Here is a 21,222-nt window from a genome sequence, read left to right as displayed (position 1 = left end):
TAGTAAAGTTGACCAAGAGGATCAGGTATTCTGAGCTTGTGTGAGTGAGTGGAGGCGGAGCTAATTTGCATAATCATGGGTCCACATATACTAGAGTTACATCAAGCTATTTTAAGGCATGAATACATTATTTTCAAAGGGGAAAAAAATATGTAAATATGTCATTTTGATTATCAAAGATGTGTTTAAAGGTATAACATTTTTGACTGCAGGGGCACTTTAAGAGGTCTGACATCAAACTCTCTCCTTCAGTCTCTTGCAGTTAATCATTTCCAGAGCCACTTTAATACACTAATAGACGAGTTCTGCTTCAGTACATCCAGATCCTTATTCATATTTGCATATAGCTACCAGACTGGGTTCACTTGTGTGACTAAATTCTTGAAATTACCCTCAGAATATATTTCATTTATGCTTTTTGAAATATAATTATTCTATTAGTGTTATTTGTGGTTTATCCCAGGGAATTACCAAATTAGTACTAAAGCCAAATACCCTGCTGAAAAAAAAGCATATCGCTCTTGTGACTTTAGTAACCACCCAACAGCCCAGAAACCACCCAGAATACCAGAAACTGCAAAGCAACACCCTATAAAGCCATTCAGAACCATTACTAGTTATATATTATAGTTTTTTTAATCAATATTTTGAATAATCTTTTTTATATTTTATTTTTTTATTTTATTTTTTTAAGTTTTTGACATTTTGCAATGTGCTTAGCCATTTTTAGCATTTAATTTTTAATTTACTTTTTAAACCGTTTTAACATTTCAAAATTTTCCTTTAATTTAAGTATTTTATCTAATATTTATATTTTACTTTTAGTAGCCTACTGTCAAATCGACTAATCGCATCTAACATAAAAGTTTGTGTGTGTCTCATACACACATTATAGACACACACACATATATTATATATTTACAAACTTTTATGTTAGAAGCAATTAAGCATGATTAATTGATTTGACAGCACTATTTATTTTATTTGAGATTTATTTATTTTTTAATATTTTAATTTGAATTCTCTGGCAACACCTAACAACCGCAGCATCATAGTGGTGACTGTTTTGTGAAACAGCCTTCATATTTTACTCATAAATCTTTTTGTTAATTATTATTTCGAAAAACGTACTCTTAAAGAGCAATGCTTCACCACACCTGGATTATGACTTGACATTTTTTTGCGATCACTTTTAAAAAGCATTTAATAATGCAGATATTCCCACATGAGTCATAGCATGAGTCGGTCTGGGTTCGGGTGTGTTTGATGGGCGGTGTGGTTGTTTGGGTGGAGTATGCACTGAGGGCTACACACGTGCGTTGGGGCGACATGTGGCTCCAGATCTGTCCCATGGGAAACTGGTGTGAAAGGAAGACTGGGTATTTATGGAGGCGGAGGGCCTTGGGCATCTGTTTAGCACTTTAGGATTAGCATGGGCTTGAGATAAAAGGAATTTGAAAAATGATGTACAAAAGTTTGGGGTCGGTAAGATTTTTTAAATAGTTTTGAAAGAAGTCTCTCCCAGAAAGAAGTCTCTCTCGCTCACCAAGGCTGCATATATTTAATAAAAAAATCCAGTAAAAACAGTGATATTGTAAAATGTTATTGCAATTAAGAAATAACGGTTTTCTATTTGAATATATTTTAAAACATAATTTATTCCTGTGATGACAAAGCTGCATTTTCAGCATCATTGCTCCAGTCTTCAGTGTCACATGATCCTTCAGAAATCATTCTAATATATGATTTGCTGCTCAAGAAACTTTTTTTTTTTTTTTTCAGTTGCATAGAGCTGCTTAATATTTTTGTGGAAACATTGCACATTTTTTTCCAGGATTCTTATATAATTATTTTTATGTAATTGGATTTAGACATTTGAAAGCCCTAAAGCACACTTGTGTAATTGGACAAGGCTGTGACAACTAGCCCCAGTCTCATCTCACTGATTTTAATGTGGTAAATGTTATAATTTTCCACTTTTCAGTCATTTAAAACCATTGTTTTATAGCTAGTATTAATGTTTTGTCCCACCTAGTCAACGCAGCAGGTCCCTGCATTGCAGCTGTGCAAATGTGCTAATACAGCAAACTCACTGACGCTGTAACACTGACACACAAATGAACGTGAATACGCTTGACGCTGCAAGACTCACATTCCTCTCACTGAAATCAGCTGTTGAAAGAGAGAGAGAGAGAGAGAGAGAGAGAGAGAGAGAGAGAGAGAGAGAGAGAGAGAGAGAGAGAGAGAGAGAGAGAGAGAGAGAGAGAATATTCAGTTAGATGGCAAGAGGCACTTTCACAACAGTAGGCCTACTAGTCAGGGGTCTGTCTGTTTGACTAGTAGACTAAGCAATTTAGAGATTTATGGAAGTCAACATGGACTCGGTTGAAAGGTGTGGAGTCTGGAAAGGTGCACATTTGCTCGGCTCAGTGCTGATACTGTGATCAGTACGAGGGAGAAATTACGTGGACACGTGGGTGAGGCAAAAGCCTGTTAGCTGGCAAAGATCTGAGTCTAAAAAAAGACGTGGTGACACAAATTTTTGGGTGTGTGGAACAGTGATGTAAACTAGTAAAAAATTTAATACTGCCATATAGTGATCTCAACCCAAACAAAAAGAGAAGTGTTAAGCACGACTAGTCTGCCAATATCATTCTCCCACTGATTTCCACTAGTAACGGTCTGGCAAGTGCTGAAGAATCCCTATTCATGAGAAGTGAAAGGAGCTATTGTTGGATGCCTTTCACATTCCCGTTGAAGGATGTAAAAAGGAAGAGCCAGTGGCAGTAAGTAAGCAGACTGAAGCCCCTGCCAGCAGCGCTGCTGAGCCAGACGGCCCCGCTTACATAGTGACTGACAGGTTTCCTGACCAATGAGAGAAGCTGTCAGAATGAAGCACTGAAAGGAGACCTGCGAGAGAGGGCGGGGCTATGCAAATACAGCGCGGTGCTTTCAGTAGGATAATAAGAGATGCGCTCCAGCTCTCAGCCATTGGTCGGATCTAGCGCGTGCAAGACAAACCTTGTGAGAGAATCCAGTTTGAAATCACCATGGCTTCAAAGTGCCCTAAATGCGAAAAGACTGTGTATTTTGGTAAGTTTGAGTTTATTTTTACGTTTCTGGTTTATTCTGTTCCTCTTTTTAAAACTCATTCACCGTTATGTTTCGGTATGATGAATGACATCCACGCTGTATAATCAAGGAAAGCGATTATTTGTTTACACAGGAGTTGATAAAACCGATTTAAACTGCGGGTTTGTGATAGATCACCTAAATCACTCGCAAATAGGAATCTAGTAATACTTTCTAGTGGCTTACTTACCGCTTTCACAACTCTCTAAAATGAACACAATCTTGAACTTGCTGACGAGGAGATGCGGGGCACCTTCATGGGCACCTTCCATGAATACGGTACACTGGTTTCCCATGACTTTTGCAAAGCATTACAGGGACAAATTCTATGCTTTTAAGATGTGAGGAAAACAATTAAACATAAATGTATTAATAATTGTGTCACACAAAATTAACGTTGTATGAAAAGTAACTAGTTGTAAACGAATCAAATGTCTGTGTCCTCCCCACTGACACTTGGCCTGTTCCACTTCAGAGGTCTTGATCTAGGCTAACAATTAAAATCATTTTATTAAACTGAAATTCAGTTAATTGTAATAAAACTGTTTAATTAACCAATTTTACTGATCAAATGTGTCTAATCATTTAACATAATTTATGAAGAATTAAATTTTTATTTATTTATTTTGTTTTATTTTATGTAGAAAATCTCACAAATCATGGATTTAAACTGTATTTAGACATGCAATGTTGCATATTCAAATTAGTTTTTGTGGTTGATGATCATCATTTTCTAAAGGCTATGCTCATATTTTTCAAGCTTTTCTGGCCCTATTTTGTACTGTATTTGTGGAAAGTACCATACGTAAAATTAAATATGTAAAAGTAAACTTTGAATGTCAGCTTTGTACTTTCAGACTGCTGCAATAGCAGCTAGTTTATATATTCATACAATTTATTGCCCACTTCTGTAACACTAATAAACAGTTGTGTCTAAGTCTGTCTGCAGTTGTTACAATCATCTTATTTTTTCTCTTGTTTTGACATAAACTTTATGTTCCACTCTCTTGACCAGATGATGGGATATTTTTATAAACACTAAAATGAAAGCGTGAAAGTTTCTGCATGCTGTACCTTGCCTTTATAGACTTAATAATACAGCATGTGGCTCTTGTGTGGAAGTTTGAGAAGCTGAAAATGTGTGAATGATTTGCCTCTTCTCTTCATTTATACTAATTTTCTAGTCAGCATTGTTGTCTGCTCAATATATACATCTCAATCCATTAAACGGTTGAATAGCCTTTCTCCCACTTGACCTTATCATCCCTGCTCTCATATTGATAAGGTTATTCATGAGTGCATCAGAGCATGTGTGCTGAAAACTGAGATGATTATTCAGCTCTTATTTATGTTATATTAATCTGCGTGTCAACCGAAAAGCCATAACACACAACCAATAAAGCTGTCGGGTTGTTTTGAATCGATGGTGTGAGCGAGGTGCTGTTATATAAAAGCATGTGCAGCTCTTTCCATGGCTGTGTGTTTAGTGGGTGGGCAGAGATGTCTCTTTTGTTAAAAGCCGGTTTTAGCTTCAGGATCAAGATTTCACATAAGACATCTACAAAATGCATTGATATTCCCATCAACCTTAGACCCAGCAATATGCAAAATGATAAACATGACATAGCTCAAATACAAAAATGAACTATTTTGTTTAAAGGGTTAGTTCACCCAAAAATGTTGTTCCAAACCCCGTAAAACTTTCGTTCTTCTTCAGAAATATATTCATATATTTTTGATGAAATCTGAGAGCTTTCTGTCCCTCCATTGACAGCTACGTACTACCACTGTGACGCTTCAAAAAGTTCATGAAGAGATCGTAAAAAAATTTTTTTTACGGTTTTTGGACGGTGTAGTCCAAATTTTCTGAATAGACTCGACCGCTTATGATGAACAGATTGAATTTAGGCTTTTATTCACATACAAACTTCCTTGACCGTCAAGGAAGTTCAGTTGAGCTTCTGTTTATGTTCGCTAGTCCAACTTTATATGTAAATAAAAGCCTAAAAATTAAATCCTTAAAACTTTGGACTAAACTGCTCAATTGATATGGATTAATTTTACAATCTCTTCATGAACTTTTTGAAGCGTCAAAGTGGTAGTTGCGTAACTGTCAATGGAGGGACAGAAAGATCTCAGATTTCATCAAAAAGATCTTCATTTATGTTCTGAAGATGAACGAAAGTCTTACGGGGTTTGGAATGACATGAGGGTGAGTAAATGATGGGCGAATTTTAATTTTTGGGTGAACCCTTTGAGACATGGGTTTTTAAGTTATTATGGCTGGGTTTGATGCGATATTTCCGGCATTTCAATGTTTTTTTTTTTTTTTTTTACCATATGGGGGGAATAGGAGCTGTGTCACGTCACAGACAGTGCTAGTGGTTCATGATGCCATAGTGCAGAAGAAAGGACAAAGCAGGGTTTCACCCAAGACCTCGGTTTACGTCACGAGGGACGGGAGCTGTTTGAGATGTGGGTGACTGTGCTTTTATTAGACTTCACATTGAAGCCAAGACACATTCCATACAGCTGTGGAAGAGCAAGGGTGCGGCTCTCCACTTCTGGTCCTGAGAGCCAGTCTTTTCCTCCGAATATGAAAATGTCACCGAGTGGAATATTTGAGGGTGAAGGTGAAAACTGCGTCCAAATCCACAGTCTAGACATGGAACGAGCGGAAAACAGTTCGTGAAATAAAAATATTTATTATTATTTAATAATAATCTATTATTTTATTTATTTATCATAGTTTATATTCAATATAAAATGCAAGCGTAATAATTAAAAAAGATCAGGATTACCAAATTCAGTTTTTTTGCAAACGCAGCTGCTCCAGATGGTTATTTCCAAATTAAGTTTGTGGGAGTCAGTGCATGTGTTCCTGTAAATTCCTTCCTGACTATATCCTGTTTCAAACCTAAATGGTAAGCCACTGTATTGAGTGGAAACTTTTCAGTTGAACCTTTTATTCATGTATTGGACAGCTGTTAGCAGATGCTGTGGGTTTTCCTTGCACAAGAGCAAGCGTACAGTAAAAGCTTTGTTTTTCACATGCAAATGTATCAGTGCTTTCCCATTTTTCATACTTTGCTTTAATCAAAATGGCTGGAACATTTGAATTTAAGTGTTTGAATCTGTATATTCTGCAAAATAATTATTATCTGCATTATATTCATTTCCAGATCTGTACACATTACACAACACGCCTTTAGAAGCAAATATGCCTATACAAACAAATGCAGCTAGGTATAGTTCCTGCAACATCTTTCATATTTTTCACTTTTCTCCTTTGAAAGCCTGCATTCATTCTTGAATAGAAGTTAAGAATGCTTTCTTTCTTAGATGCCAGTCACATCAAAATGTGAGAGGACATCTCCATCATGTCATCCTTTGGTTTTAGTTTAGATACAGACAGAACTCATTGTCCTCCTGTTGGTTTAATGGAAAGTTGTTTAACCCTCATTATTCCTTTTTATCTATTTTTTCTTTCTCTGTCCCCAGCTCTTACCGTCTCTCATGCACTTTTACTGGCTGTGTCCATTATAAAACCCTGTGTCTTCCAGATGGCTACCCCATAGCTGTTTGAATGTGCTGAATCTGTTACATAATGCCACTTTTTGCCCACTGTTTAGGGGCATTGCGTAATCTTGGGAGTCAGAATTGGGGGCCATTCTCCTTGTCTGTCAGGATTCCTGGCAGGCATGAACCTCGACCATAGTTACAAGATGTTTTTTTGCTCTTGTTGCAAGGTTAGCAAGAAGAAAGACCTAAGCCGTCATGTAATTATACTTGTTTTATAGGACTAGTCTTTAAACTCACATTATTCTGATTCGACCTACCCGAAGGCCCATAATTTGTCTCCATAAATTTGCTCTACCTGGAGACCCATCAAGGGAAATTTAATAATGCTGCTGCTTGTATTTTTTCCCCCTCTAAATTGTTCATAAATCAACTAATGCTGCATTATCCGAATTTATTGAAATAAAAAAATCTGAATTATAACTGGGCAAATCTCACAAAAATAAATGTATGGGTCAGATTTCACCCCAAAATCAAAAGGCAAAAAACTAAATTATTTGTAGCATAGGCCTAAATAAAATTATGCCTATTTTAGGATCATTGTTTTGTTTTTTTGTATTGTGATTTTTAGTATCTGGGCTCTATTTGTTATGACAATTACATTACCCCCAAATTCTTATTAAAGTAAGACATCCAACTGTTTTTTTTTTCCAGCATTTCCTATTATTTTCTAATGCTGATTTTGATTATTTATTTTTTTACAGTAAAATTACTGTATTTTACCATTTAAATCAGCATGAATTACAAGTCAGCACAGAAAAGGCAGCCATAGTAAATAACTTTTAAATATTTAAACATTATATACATATATTATGGTAATGAATACTGTTGCATTGATGAGAACTGAACTGAGAAATGGGCTTTTGCAAAATTACAATGCAAAAGATCCCGCTGTAGTCAATAATTTTATCCCTTAAAACTCATCTCTGATCGCCATAATTACATATTTAAATGTTTTTTCCTGAAAAAATTCTTCATAAAATTCCTTAAAATCGCTTGAATGTAACTCTACACCTTTGCCTCATTTAGTATACAAGGTGCTATGAATATGCAAATGAGCCCTGCCTCCACTCACTCTCACCAGCTCCAAAATCCACTCGTTGACCATCACACTTTGACGTTATTTGTTACAAGGTAGTTTGTGATAGTAGTTGTTGACCAGCGATTTCAAACCACATTTTTGAGACTGTCTTTGGTTCACCGCAGTTTTATGGAGAAAATACTCAGCAATGGTGTTGACTTATGAATTTACACATGGTTTGTCTCAAAGCATATTAAAAACACCAAATAGACATATAAACTAAATAAAAAGCTTGATTTACACCACAAGGGGACTAGTTTAAGCAACAATTTCTTACTTTTTGATTTTGGAATAAAAACCTGATCCTGGCATGTTAATAATAGGTTTCATGATATCCACACACCATTGAAATGTGTGGATCAGTTGTGTTTTTATATTGGCTGTAGGGAAACTGTGTGAGGCCGAGCTCCACGAGGCAGCATTGATTTGTACTGACAGCCGTGGGCACCGCAGTAGCAGCCCAGAGCATACAGTACATGCAGCTCTCATTCAGGCCAGACAACTGAAAATCATGAGGTTTCTTAATTTATATCAAGAGGAAACTGCGCTAGACTGAAGAGACCAACATCTTGCCGTGCCTTGCGTCAGCAGGGCCACATCTGTGCAGCATGGGCCTAAACCACACCCGGCCTTTCCGCACTCCTGTTAGGAAATTCACAAGCCTCTGTAAATTGGAAAACCAAGCTCGCAATCAGACGCCTATTGAGATTTTTTTGGAGAAGGAACTGCCATTCAGGAGTTGATGGTTACGGGCAGGGTCTCACAGAAAGGCACTGTTTGCCACCATAGAAGAGTAGGGTCATTAACAGAGCTATGAATTGAGTGCAGAGCATGTGTGCTATTTATAGTCTGAAAAAGCTGAGGATCATGGGAACTAACCACAGCAATCATCTCCCTGGTTAATGGAGCCAGGAAGTGCATGTAATGATTTAGTGTACATTTGAGCGTGATTTTACCCAGTTTTATCTTGGTTTTGCCTATGGCCTGCAGGCCCTCAGGTGCAAGGCTAGCGGGTCAGGCTGTAATCAGTGACTCGAAGGAAAGCGCCATGTTGGACCCAGATGGCGCGCATCATGTTGCTTTTGCAGTATGAGAGGATACAGTCCGGGAGAGAACGGTTCATTGTAGTGCTCACTCTGAACAGATGGGTCCACATTATTGGCTGCTGAAGTGGAAGTAAATCTGTCCTTGCCTTTCAAATTGATTTCCATGTACGACTACAGTGAGTAGAAAGATATATAACGCACGTCATTTTGCCAATCGTTTGAGTCCTAATCGGTTAGGGACTTGCATGGCTGGTTCTTCAAACCAAGTACAATTAATGTCAAGCCAGTGCCACCCATTAACTTGTATGTTCATAATCTTTATATATATATATTTAGCTTTTTCAGTTCTATAAAAATCTATTTTTAACATACAGAAAGTGTCTGCTGAGGATAATGGAGTAGGTTTTAGAGAGCATTCCTGCTGCGGAGCCCGTAGGGTGTTCTGCTGTGTAAATGTTGTTGAGGCCTAGTGCTGTTTATTTGTGATTACATCTCAGGCAGTGTCGGCATATAACAGACCTTCCTTATCATTCTCTCCTTGCATATTATGCACAATATTCTAAAGAAATTTTTTGTCTTCATAATCTTTAATCTAAAAGAATAACAAATTGGAGTTTACTATTAGCTCTAGAAATCAGTTTTTTTTATTTTATTTTTTTTATTAATTAATTCAAGTTTTCAATATCAAGAAACATAAAGAACTGTTTTTGTATAGCTCAAATAACTGATAGTGGCTAAAACATGCAGCCTTGTAAGTTAAAAATCTCCATGCCTACTCAGGTGGATAAACCTTCTGGTTTTGACCACAACCTTGAACTGGACTATAGCTTAAACCCACCTAACTGACCCTTCGCTAAATCCCTCCTTAAAACTACTTACTGAAGCCATAGCCTTGTACTGTAGACAGCACTCTGACACATAGTGTTTGCTTTGGGCATCCGAGTTCAAGTCCTGGCATGTGGTCCGTTCCCTTCTGCTCTCTTATTACATCCTGTCATTCCTTCAACTGCCTTATCAATTATAAAGGCCTAATGTTTGACTAATTCTACCTTAACAACTTTTGTTGTCAAATGTAAGTCTATGGATTGTTTGAACGTTTGGATAGTTTTTATGGAAATTATCCAAAAATATGTTAAAACATTGCAGCCACTCACCTTATAATAGAGACAGACAGGTGCCATTTCTTCAGTTCATCTTACAGGTTTCTTACAAAAGTGATGTTCGGTAAAGCTTGTCTGAATTAGCAAGGGGATGGAGAGAAGGGTCAATCACATCAGTTTAAAAAATAAGCCATGCTGGCTAAAGAGAAACGTTAATAACTACGAACATGGTGTCCTGTGTTCTAGAGTGATTGAGCAGAGGCATATATTGTGCCTAGACAAACTTAATAAGAGTGATTAAATGGAGACTGATGTTGATGCATCTCTCTCACGGCTTGAGTTTTCTGGCAGTGAAGGACTTTTTGAGAGCCTCCTCTATTCTGGAACAACCCCAGGATATTGGGCATGACATGTTTACAGAGCAACTTATTTATGCAACATTAGGTTCATAAATCTTGCTCTGTATTGTTGACTTCATTAAATCTCATGTGACTCTCGTTGGTTAGAGAGAGTTGTGTGTTGTGACTGATTTGCTTTTGAAATGGTTGCTGACTGCATAGTGTAGTTCCATTAGCTCACATCCAAACCTGCCGAGATGGCACAAGCTCATTCGTTTGAAGTCGCTGAGGGTTTCGTTTACCCTCCCTTAGCGCCCCAGCCAGAACGCATTAAATGAACCTCTGTGTTGCTCACGGATCAGTTGACCCGATCCGTGGTGTTAGAAGTGTTCTCATCTGATTTAATTGTGGGAGCAAACTTGAAGGAAAACACACAACCCATGGCTGACGGGAGATGTTACCTCTACAGACAGTACCGGCAGGACTAAAGAGATTACCTCTGCGATTCAAAACAAAGCACTACGCTGCTTATCTGCGATCAGGTTTACATATTGCACTCTTAACCTCTGCTTGTGCTCATTAGAGCTGGTCATTGGGAGGTATTGCAGCCTCTCGTATAGTCTTACACAACTGTCCATTACGGCTCTCATGCATCTATGCCTCGCATCCAAGGTAACCTGACTCTCTAATGAAACACTCTCTGGTCTCCCGTGTCTCTCCGGTCGCATGGATCCCCTCAGGGACGTACGAGATGACTGTGCTGTTAGGTTATCGCCGTAGCCGTTTCTATTGGAAAGCAGAAACAGGCTTGCAATTTTTTTTTCTGCGGACAAAGCTGCTTGTAAATATACCACCCAAGACACTGATTTCTTTTGGCCGTAGTAAAAGGATGTGTGTTAGACTGTGACTGGAGGTCGTCCAGGGGTCTATTCAGCTTGATGTGCGATTAGCGATTCCCTCCGCCCACGCAAAACAACACCAATAACTGAAACGGCTTCCCAGCAACCTCACACTTGTACAACAACAGAAGCCCTTTTAATGGCAGCTCTGCTCATCTGCACTTCGTCAACCACCACGTACACACACTTATCGTTGTATAGTACTCACTGGCTTTGGCTTCTTCCCTGTGGAGACGTTCTCTGTTATATCCAGTTGGGCCATTGACTGTGAAATCACACTTTTCTTGGATTAGCCTCCTGCTGTAAACCAGTGATTTATACTTTCTGGGCCTCTATGTCTCTCCAGTGTGAGCTTAGAATTCATTTATATTATAGGGTTACATTTATAGTACATAAGTATTTTTAAATTTATATTTATATTTCTGCATGAAACTATTGTGTTAGTTAGCTATATCAATGGCACCGGACATCAATGATTCCTTAAAACATGTGTCTGGGTAAGGAGAGTTGCGCTACCACTTTTCTAGGCAATCAAATTTATAATGTTTATCAGACGTAAAATAAAATGTAAAAAAAAATCCTGCAGTCTCAAGGAGGGACCCGCAATTTATAGAGACCAGAACTTGAGGGTGGACTAATTTGACTTGAGCCAGTAAAGGCATTGATATACTCACGGTGAAGTTCTTCGCTTAAGGCCACGATATATGAAAAACGAACTGCTATGACATCATTTTGAACAAAATCAAGCCAAAAAGAACTTCGTTTGGAGTTTGTTTTGGGAGTTCAAAACAGCTTGCCGAAGCAAACTTCTACCATTGGTCCGTGGTGATTATGTAATGAGTAGGTGTGGCTCTGAGGCTTTCTTTCACCTTCTTTCACATGGAAATCTTTTCCCGTTCATTTCTCTTCCCGAGTCTGTTGCATTACGTCTGTGAGTGAAAACAATGAACACACTAGAGTAGCTGCTTTATAGTAGAAAATTAAGTTGTACTACTGATGAAACGAGACACTGGCACTGTTTTTCATGTTTAATACGGTAAAGCTGCTTGATTTTAAGCAATCTATTGTATAAAGTGCTATAGAAACGTGACGTGACTTTACTTGAGTGCTGAATTGCAGAGCTCGTGCAAACATATCCACATTCCAATGATCAGATGCGTTTCTTATGCTTTATTGAAAAAAGCTTTCTGTTTTCTCAATTTTGTTGTGTTTATTTTGTTACAAAGAGGAAAGCATGCAGCACATATTTACATATTCATCTAACGGTCGCTCTCAGCAGTGTGGGCGGCATGAGATGATCGATAACAGTATATCGCTGGTCATGTATTTTGAACTTCGATTTACCCCTAAACAAAGAATGAAAATCCATGCCCACACATTTCAAATTATTCCTCTGCCTCCATGTGTGGATATAGTTGGGTATCTCAGTGAAGTAGGAGTTTTTGCATTACTTTAGCTGTAAAAAAAAAAACTCCTTCTCTGATGGTGAAACTTATCTCTGCTGTACTGACCTAACCCCCCCCCCCAAGAGACGGACTAAGAGGGCTGCAAAACTGACTGAACGAAAACAATGCTTTTCCAGACGGGAAAGCAAGGAAGGAGAGAAAAACAGGAGGAAATGAACTGTTCTCTCCAGCCGATTGTGCCCCGTTTTGATAAGCGAAGGTGTTTCCTCCAGAGTGAGAGAGTTGTCCCAGCAGACCAGTGTTATGCATTGTCTTGAGAGCAAGGTATATAAATGGAAAGAGTAATATTAGGTCTGGGGAAGTCTCCCGGGACCCTCCTGAAGAAACGGGACAGGAGGGGAAATGGAGAAGTGGGTCTCTGTAGTAAATGTCGTCACTTAGCTGTCCAGCTGCAATAGCCCCCTGCCACTGCATTTCCTTGTGTTGCTCATCAACACATTTCTGCTTAGAAATAAAACGCTGTGACCCGGACCCCTCATCATGAGGCCAGTACTTTTAATTGTTTTTATGAAATATGATGGAATATCAAAATGAAAATGCACAGACCAGCAAACATTCTCAAAATATAAAGCCTGCCTGACTCTGAAAACTATACAAATCCACCAATAATAATCTTGTGTGGAGACTCTCGCTCACTTTTGCATTCACGACAGGGAGAGGCTCTTTGTTTTAACCTTCTGAGGAAATGCACAACATACTTTGGTACATACTTTTAGGATTTTGGATTCTCAGACAGGAAGTTTCCATGGCACATTCATAGCTAATCAGGAGCTGCAGCCATTAATATTTGAGTGGAAGGGAAACTTACAGCATAAAACTTTCTTCAAAATCCTTCTACACTACGTTTAGATAAGAGATTCTAGGGTGTGGTTACGGGCAGGTTCTCTATCAGCAGCAACACAATATTATCACAAATTCACAATATGACGCATATTGCTTTAAAAGTTGCATACTCCCTCAGTACATACTTTTTAAATTAGTACTTAAAACCATTTCAAAAAGTGAGATCTATATAGTATGACTGTAATCGGACATTTGTTGTGTCATTGTCATGTGGCCTAACTGTGAGTTGCCTCACTTCACTTCCATTCACAAATCCTCAACTGTGGCCTCATGGGATAGTGAGATGTTAAACTCAATTCAATTCAAATTTATTTGTATAGCGCTTTTCACAGTACACATTGTTTCAAAGCAGCTTTACAGAAAATGTCCATTGGATGCGCACCTCAGCATCTCGCCAGTAGTAGTATTTAATCTACTATATAGTAGGGAAGAATGCATTCAGATGTAGCCATAGTCTATTATAATAAAAATAAAAAGTGAAAGTAGCATGAATGGAATTTGCCTGCATTTAACCCATCGAAGTTAGTGCACATACACATTAAGAGTAGTGAACACACACACTGCAAACCGTGGACACACACACCCGGAGCAGTGGGCAGCCATTTTTGCTGTGGTGCACGAATTGGGGGTTAAGTGCTTTGCTCAAGGGCACTTCAGTCTTTTTCTGCCGGTATTGAGAATCGAACCCAAAAAATATGTCTCATTTGAAATTCTAAAACAAGCATCACTGTTATTACAACTCTGAGTTAGGGATTTGAACAAGCACCCAACCCTAAGTTTTAACCATTAGTGTAATGTACATGAATTAAACCTCAAATTCTGAGGTGAAAAATCCCATAGCAATGCCTCAAAACCCTAGTAACCACCTAGCAATTTTCTAATAATAATTACACTGACTTGGCAACCACTGACCAACCATAGTATTGGACAAGTTTTTCATGTGCAAACTCACATTTTCTTATCAAAAAGTGTAAAAATCAATCTTTCTCTCTTTTTCATCTCCCAGCTGAGAAGGTGTCGTCACTGGGGAAGGACTGGCACAAGTTCTGTCTGAAGTGCGAGCGCTGCAGTAAGACCCTGACAGCGGGTGGCCATGCTGAGGTAAGAATCTCACACTACCTCTCTGCAGTCTAGTTGGGGAAACTCAAACTCCAGCAGCTGAGTATTGACTTTATGGCACTGCGCGTTTCCATCAGAGGATCGGTGCTCTATTTGAAGAGTCCAGCACCAGGACTGAGGCCTGTCACGTGGCATTATGTGTGTCGGGTGCTAGCATGACATAAACGTTTTAAGAGGTAGTAAATATGATATAATCATGAAAATACAAAGGCAAACCAAACCGTCACAAAGCCTACGCTATGCTACAATAAGCATTTTCCCTTCTTTTCTGTTTTGGAAAGCTGTTTGTAATCGTGTCTCATGATGATGCTCGTTTTCAGTGATTTGTTGAAAACTTGCTGGCCAGCTTTGTACGTCCCGGGTGTTCCTGTGCATGACTGGGAGCCAAATGAAATTCTCCACGACCTTCCAGCATCCTGTTACATCACACTGTGATGACTGTGTCTAGATCGGAATGGCAGCAGAGGGCAAAGGACAGGGCTGTGATGTTTCAGAGCCAGAGGAATTGTCGTCATCATATTGCCTTGAGTCTGTATCCCACAAGGACAAGAGTAGGAAACAGAAGTGTTGCATTTACTCCAGGAAGAGTCACAAATAGAAGGAATTCTCTCTGTAATCTCTGTGTAAGCATATTAACATCCTCACAGCTCACATCACCCTTAATCTGGATGTAGGTCAGGTTGCTATGTTGAGATTTCTGTTGGTTGTTACATAGTACAGGAATGAAGATGGGTTTGTGAAGCCGGGTAAAGCACGTGTCGTGTACATTTCTCTTTAAGACCATTGATTGAGGTTAAGATGATCCCCCCCTTAGTGTCCTCAATGGATTTAAGCAGGGTAAAGCGAGATGATTTATGGGAATAGGGGTGGATGTGATTCTTGGTTCTGGGAAAAGTGTGGGCTGGTGAGCTGCTCTATATGACCGGTGAGAACTGTAATGGGAGCTGGTGGACTAAGTGTTGTATCTGACTTAGACATCACACCCACAGACTATTCACTGTCCGTCTAATGCATATTGCACACAAAAATGTTCTCAAAACAGCAAGACCTGGGAATTTACAGGAGTCAAGGGGTGTGCAACTGTGGCCCTGTTTACACCTGGTACTAAGATACGTCTTGGTCGATCGGATCACAAGTAGACGAGGGAGACACATTCCCGTTTACACCTGGTGTTTTAATCCGTCTCTTTTGTCCACTTTCAACCACTTCTGTCCTGAATGGGGTATTGGTTTGTCAGATATATCGATCTAATGGACACGCAATTTACACATGAACGTGCATGGAGACGATGGAAAAACGTACGGAGAGCTGAGCAGCAGCTTTAGTTTCTGCTCTGAAAGCCGCAAGATCATGCCGATGTTAGAAATCAGAAATGGTGAGAACATTGTGCTTGGTACGTTTTTCGTCGTCAAACCAAAATTGGGTCTTCAGCCGCATTTGACCATATGAGCATTTACACTATACAAGTAATCCGGTCAAATGAGTTTTCGACTGTCTTTGGAAGTGGTCGAAAGTAGACCAGCTCAAAACGTTTTGAGTATGGCATGGCTGGAGGAGCGGCGCAACTATAACGATCAGTCTAAAATCCCACCCACTTTGAAGCGGTACTAACTGCAGTGGAAAAGCAAACCGAGCTAAAGCAAACCGAGCCGTGCCGAGCCGAGTCGTACCTTGCAGTGGAAAAGCACCAAGAGTTAGAACGCCTGCTGGCAAACTAACTAGTAATACAGAGACTTGACGACCTCCAGCGATCAAATCGGCTGTCAGTGTAACAGCATCTTTAGGGTCTAAACTTGGTTCTTTTTCAATCTGCCAGGAATCCAAAGTCAAGATTTGCTATAGTTAGCGGTTTCACAGAAGAACTAGTCACTGGATTTGATGTTTATGAGGTTGATGGGATTTAATCTTTTAGAAACAGCAAGTATATTTCCTTAAACACACATTTCAGATTCCACTATAGGAACTTTGCTAGAATAAGCTGTAAAGTTGACCAGACTTTATGCTAAAGTCACATGTGAGACTAAATTTAGGAGTGCTGGTGAAGTCCTAAAATTCCCTCCCAGTGGTCTGGTTGGGCTACTACTTTAGGGTCCTGATTGGTTTACACCAGAACCACTAGACTTTTGTAGTCAGCCGGTGTAGCTTTTTTTGTTGTTGCCTTTTTTAGAAGTATTGATATGTTACTACATCATCAAGTTTTCCATCATGTGAATTGAAGCGGGAAGGTGTCTGCTAGTCTTTGTTGGAATGTGGGGCTCATTACGCATTTTTTTCCCCCCTTTGCATTCTTCTGTACTGGCATATGGCCACTGTTCTCTGCCCTTTCCGTTCCTTTATCCTGACCTGCGCAGCTGTAACGGTCACACAGTTGCCGTCTGATGGTTCCCATGGCAACCCTTTCCCGCCATGGCCCTCACCAAAGGGGTCTGGGAGCAACTACCACTGAAGAATGTTCTGTCCACAACCTTCCATATACACACACAGACACAAGTACGCAAAGACGCATAAACCATCAACATAGACTATAACTGCTGTGAGTGTTATCAGGGAGAGGACACCAAGATAAGCACCGTCTGTGACATTTAGGATAGTGACCAAGCAGAGGGTTAAATCGGAAACTTAAGTTAGCAAACGTGCGCACTCAATCACTTGTAGAGTCTTGATTGATGGAATATAAGCCTGGAATGACTGGTTTTTATTCTGTTTTACATCCTCACAGCATGACGGGAAACCATACTGCCACAAGCCATGCTATGCTGCCCTCTTTGGTCCAAAAGGTGAGATAACAATTAGCATTTCAAGTCGAAGTCCTGTGACATCAACATAGACCTTATTCACAGCAGCGCCATCTTTACTGGAATGAAAGCGAGGCTGTGAGGGATAGGCGTGCATCTCTTCAGTGGGTTGTACTGGTATTTAATGTGTTTTTGAATTGTTATGCTGCTGAAACACTGCAAAAAATATCTTTCCAATAAACTTTAATGGAACAGAAACTCAAGACGACATGAGCTGTGGAAAATTATAAGTGATCTATAGGAGCTTTACAGCTTTTTACAGCGCTGTCCCTCACAGCCTCACTTTTATACCTGTCATGGCGCTGCTCTGAATAAGGTCTATTGACATGGAACTAACTGATCTCTGCCCATTTATATACAGTGTATTAGGTTGTAAAATTATTGATTTGACTTGGCAAAGAGTCTAAAAAATTAATAAATGGTTACATATAAAACATTGTTATTCTGAAAATAAAGAGTGCCCTCTGCTGGGCATTAGGAATCTTCTTGTTTGGAGAAAGACTGGAAACTGGTAACACTTTACAATAAGTATCAATGTTATTAATGTAGGTTAATTGTTAGATTATATACTATTGTTCATTAATTATATATATACATAGTACATGAATGAGGTGAAAAATCCCATAGCATAGGATTGTTAGTTAACACCTAATGCATTGATTGCACATTTTGCATGATAGTGGGATATTTTCATAAAAAACTGGTCAATATGTAGGTGTGAACATTGGAGGTGCAGGATCATATGTGTACGAGAATCCCGCCAACAATTCCCCACCCGGATCCACCGTTGACTCCGCACCCAAACCTCAGGAGAAATGGGTCCCAGTATCTTCAAGGCTGCCATCTAAAGGTACAAAACAACAGTAGAAATCAGCAGCAACTCACTTATTCTGATCTGATCTGTATGTGTAAGCAGAAACATAGAGGTTATATGTTTAAAGCATAGGCTTTATATGCTAGGTTTAGCTACAAACAATTGTGTTCTAAATGTTTTGCAATATGACGTATGAGAAATTACAGTTTATTTGGATCATAGAGTGAATGCACCTCTCATTTCAGCTGGAAGCATCACCACCTTCTCTGGGGAAGCAAACCTGTGTCCCAGATGCAACAAGAAGGTCTATTTCGGTATGCTTTCTCTCTGTCCTAATAACATTTCATACCGTGTCTTGGATTTTAATTATAGGGAATGAATAACAGGAAATGTTATGAAGTTAGCAGAATAACATGTTCTTTTACATACTTACGGCAGCGGAGAAGGTGACGTCCCTGGGGAAGGACTGGCATCGCCCGTGCCTGCGCTGTGAGCGATGTAAAAAGACCCTGGCAGCAGGCAGCCACGCAGAGGTGAGAGGAAAATAAAGGTTGCTTATAGTAGAAGTGCATAGATGGAGGCCATGTTACTATTTATTAATTCTGTCCATGTAAAAGAGGTAAATCAAGAATCAATTTTACATTATAAATCTTGAATAAACCGCAGGGCACCTGTGGGTCATTAGGTAATAAATCAGTTTGCTGGAAATAAAGGGAATTAACTGGTTAATTTACAATTCCCAGTTTTTTGTATTTTTGTTGTTTTTTAAGATTTCCTTTGGGAGTGAGGCTGTACAATTAGTCAAAAAAAATTTAAATATCAATATGACTTTGTGTGATAATTACATTGTGCAAAAAGAATATTACTTTAGTATAAACTTTCCTGTGTCCCCATAGAAGCCAATGAAATAATGTTTTACATACTGTGTATATGCACGTACACAATAAATGTTTTAGCTGATGCGCAAGAAATGAAAAGGCATTGAAAAAACTGGTAGTGATGATACCTATACAATTATCAACTGAATGCATAAATCTGTCCTAAAATGTGTTTTTATGTGTTGTAGCACAATGGTCAGCCCTACTGCCATAAGCCGTGTTATGCTGTCCTCTTCGGCCCAAAAGGTACCGTGAGATTTTTCAACTCTAGGGGGAGCTATTGCTTAATTTTCTGACAATCTGGTTTCAAAATACTGTCACTAGTTTTTTTATTAGCATTAAAGATAAAGCACTTTTCATGCAATTTTTGATCTTATATTATCTTTTGCTTTCTTAATGATTTGATAACTGTATATGTCCCTGTTAAATTAGTTATTAACCCAGTCTGATTGACTCTTTTGGATTTATAGGTGTAAACACTGGTGGGGTTGGCAGCTACATTTACGAAAAGGAGCCCAACACGGAGGCTCAGCCTTGATTTCTAGTCTTTGGGAAGCCCAACTACACTATAACAACAGCCACTACCAGTACCTCACGCACTTTCACATATTGCCCCACTTCTTGCCTTATCACGGATCATTCTGCAGAAAAGTGACGCCACATGCTACAACCATGCCTTCAGCTCCAACTGCACCACTGACAGTCCCCTGGGCTCTTCTTATTGGTCCACTCGATAGTCCTCAACCCCAATTCCAACTGTCCGCAACAAGAGGAAAATTTTAGCTTCGCGATATACACACAGTGGTCAACGTCATCGTTTCTGACTTGTCCTATGATTAATTTAAGGATAATTTATTTAACTATCTTTGTTTGTGTAGTTATTTCAATGTTTGCATATAGCTCCCCTACAAAGGACAAAACCAAGACCCCACTTGCACAATACTGCATGTACAGTAGGATGTGTGTGTAATGTGTGTTCTAGTAGCAGATAAAACAACACAAGTTCACTTGGGGAGCTTTGTTTTATGCAGAGGAGCCGGGCTGTTTGAGAGCTGAATCTCTCCTTAGAGGCTTCGTGCAGATGATTTCAGGAGCACATCATCATAAATCTAAAAAATATTCTCAAACCCAGATTTACTTTTTGGCCATAAGGGAACATTCCTGAGTTTTAAAAAAAATTAGAAGAAGTTCTTCAGGATGTACACGACAGTAAAGTAAAATTGCCAAGCTCCTATTTTTAAGAAGAGGACAGATCCTGCTCCCGGAGGGCCACCGTCCTGCAGAGTTTAACTTCAACTCTTATTAAATACACCTGAACCAGATAATCAAGGTCTTCCAGATTACTAGAAACTTTAGGCTGGTGTGTTGGGACAGGATGGAGCTCGATTCTGCAGGAGCACACCCCTGATTTATCAGGTAGCTAGTGGAAGTCCACAGGGACAGTTGGTGTGTGTGTGTGTGTGATTGGTGACCAAGTAGCTGCAGCTAATATTTCTGATGCCAATCTAGTCCTGTTACATAACGCATGAAAATGGATTAAGGAAAAGCTAAATCTTTTGTATTGTTTGTGATCTGAATATTTAGATGAACCCCAGTTTCTCAAAGTGTTGAAACTGAAGTATTATGTTTCCCTTTAGTTCGTAGTAGGTTCGACTACATTCTCACTGAATGTGCATTTGTACTCTATGACTGTTATTATGATTTTTGCTGTATCAGGCCTATTTTCTTTTGAGAACTTTCTTATGCAGAGCCTGCAAGTCAAGTCCTGCTGCTTCTCTATGTTAATCCCATAATAAAGTTTACATAATGCTTTTCCTTCGTCTTGGATGTCTTATTTAAGTCTAGCTGAATGTGACTGCTGTATTGAGAACATGCTATAACAAGACACGAACAATATGGGAGTGAAGGTAAATTGATGTAGATGATCTTGAATGCACTGCCATTGTTGCTATTTGTTTTCCTCCATTTTACAATGAATGGTTGGTTTTGGGAATACTCTTGTGATCTGAGTTTCTCCAGTTACAGCTATATTCTGTTAAATTAGACCTGCTCAGTTTTGTCTGTGTATTGATTATTATTATTATTAATAATAATTTCATACATTTGCTTCAAAGAAAAATGTAGAACTCTGT

At 39.0% G+C, this 21,222-nt stretch overlaps 1 protein-coding gene across 1 annotated transcript; it reads left to right on the top strand.

Moving 5' to 3' along the window:
- The first annotated feature begins 2,362 nt into the window (after nt 1-2,362).
- On the top strand, nt 2,363-20,900 carry crip2 (cysteine-rich protein 2). The gene is made up of 8 exons (XM_079633388.1): nt 2,363-3,093; nt 14,491-14,585; nt 17,323-17,380; nt 18,114-18,248; nt 18,458-18,526; nt 18,651-18,745; nt 19,279-19,336; nt 19,561-20,900. The coding sequence occupies exons 1-8, from the start codon at nt 3,051-3,053 to the stop codon at nt 19,626-19,628; spliced, it is 621 nt and encodes a 206-aa protein (XP_079489514.1). The 5' UTR covers nt 2,363-3,050; the 3' UTR covers nt 19,629-20,900.
- The last annotated feature ends 322 nt before the right edge of the window (nt 20,901-21,222 follow it).

Source organism: Phoxinus phoxinus (genome assembly GCF_949152265.1).
Source record: "Phoxinus phoxinus genome assembly, chromosome: 13".
Taxonomy (NCBI): domain Eukaryota; kingdom Metazoa; phylum Chordata; class Actinopteri; order Cypriniformes; family Leuciscidae; genus Phoxinus; species Phoxinus phoxinus.
Note: the sequence above shows the minus strand (reverse complement) of the source record. Positions and strands in the feature narration are given on the sequence as shown.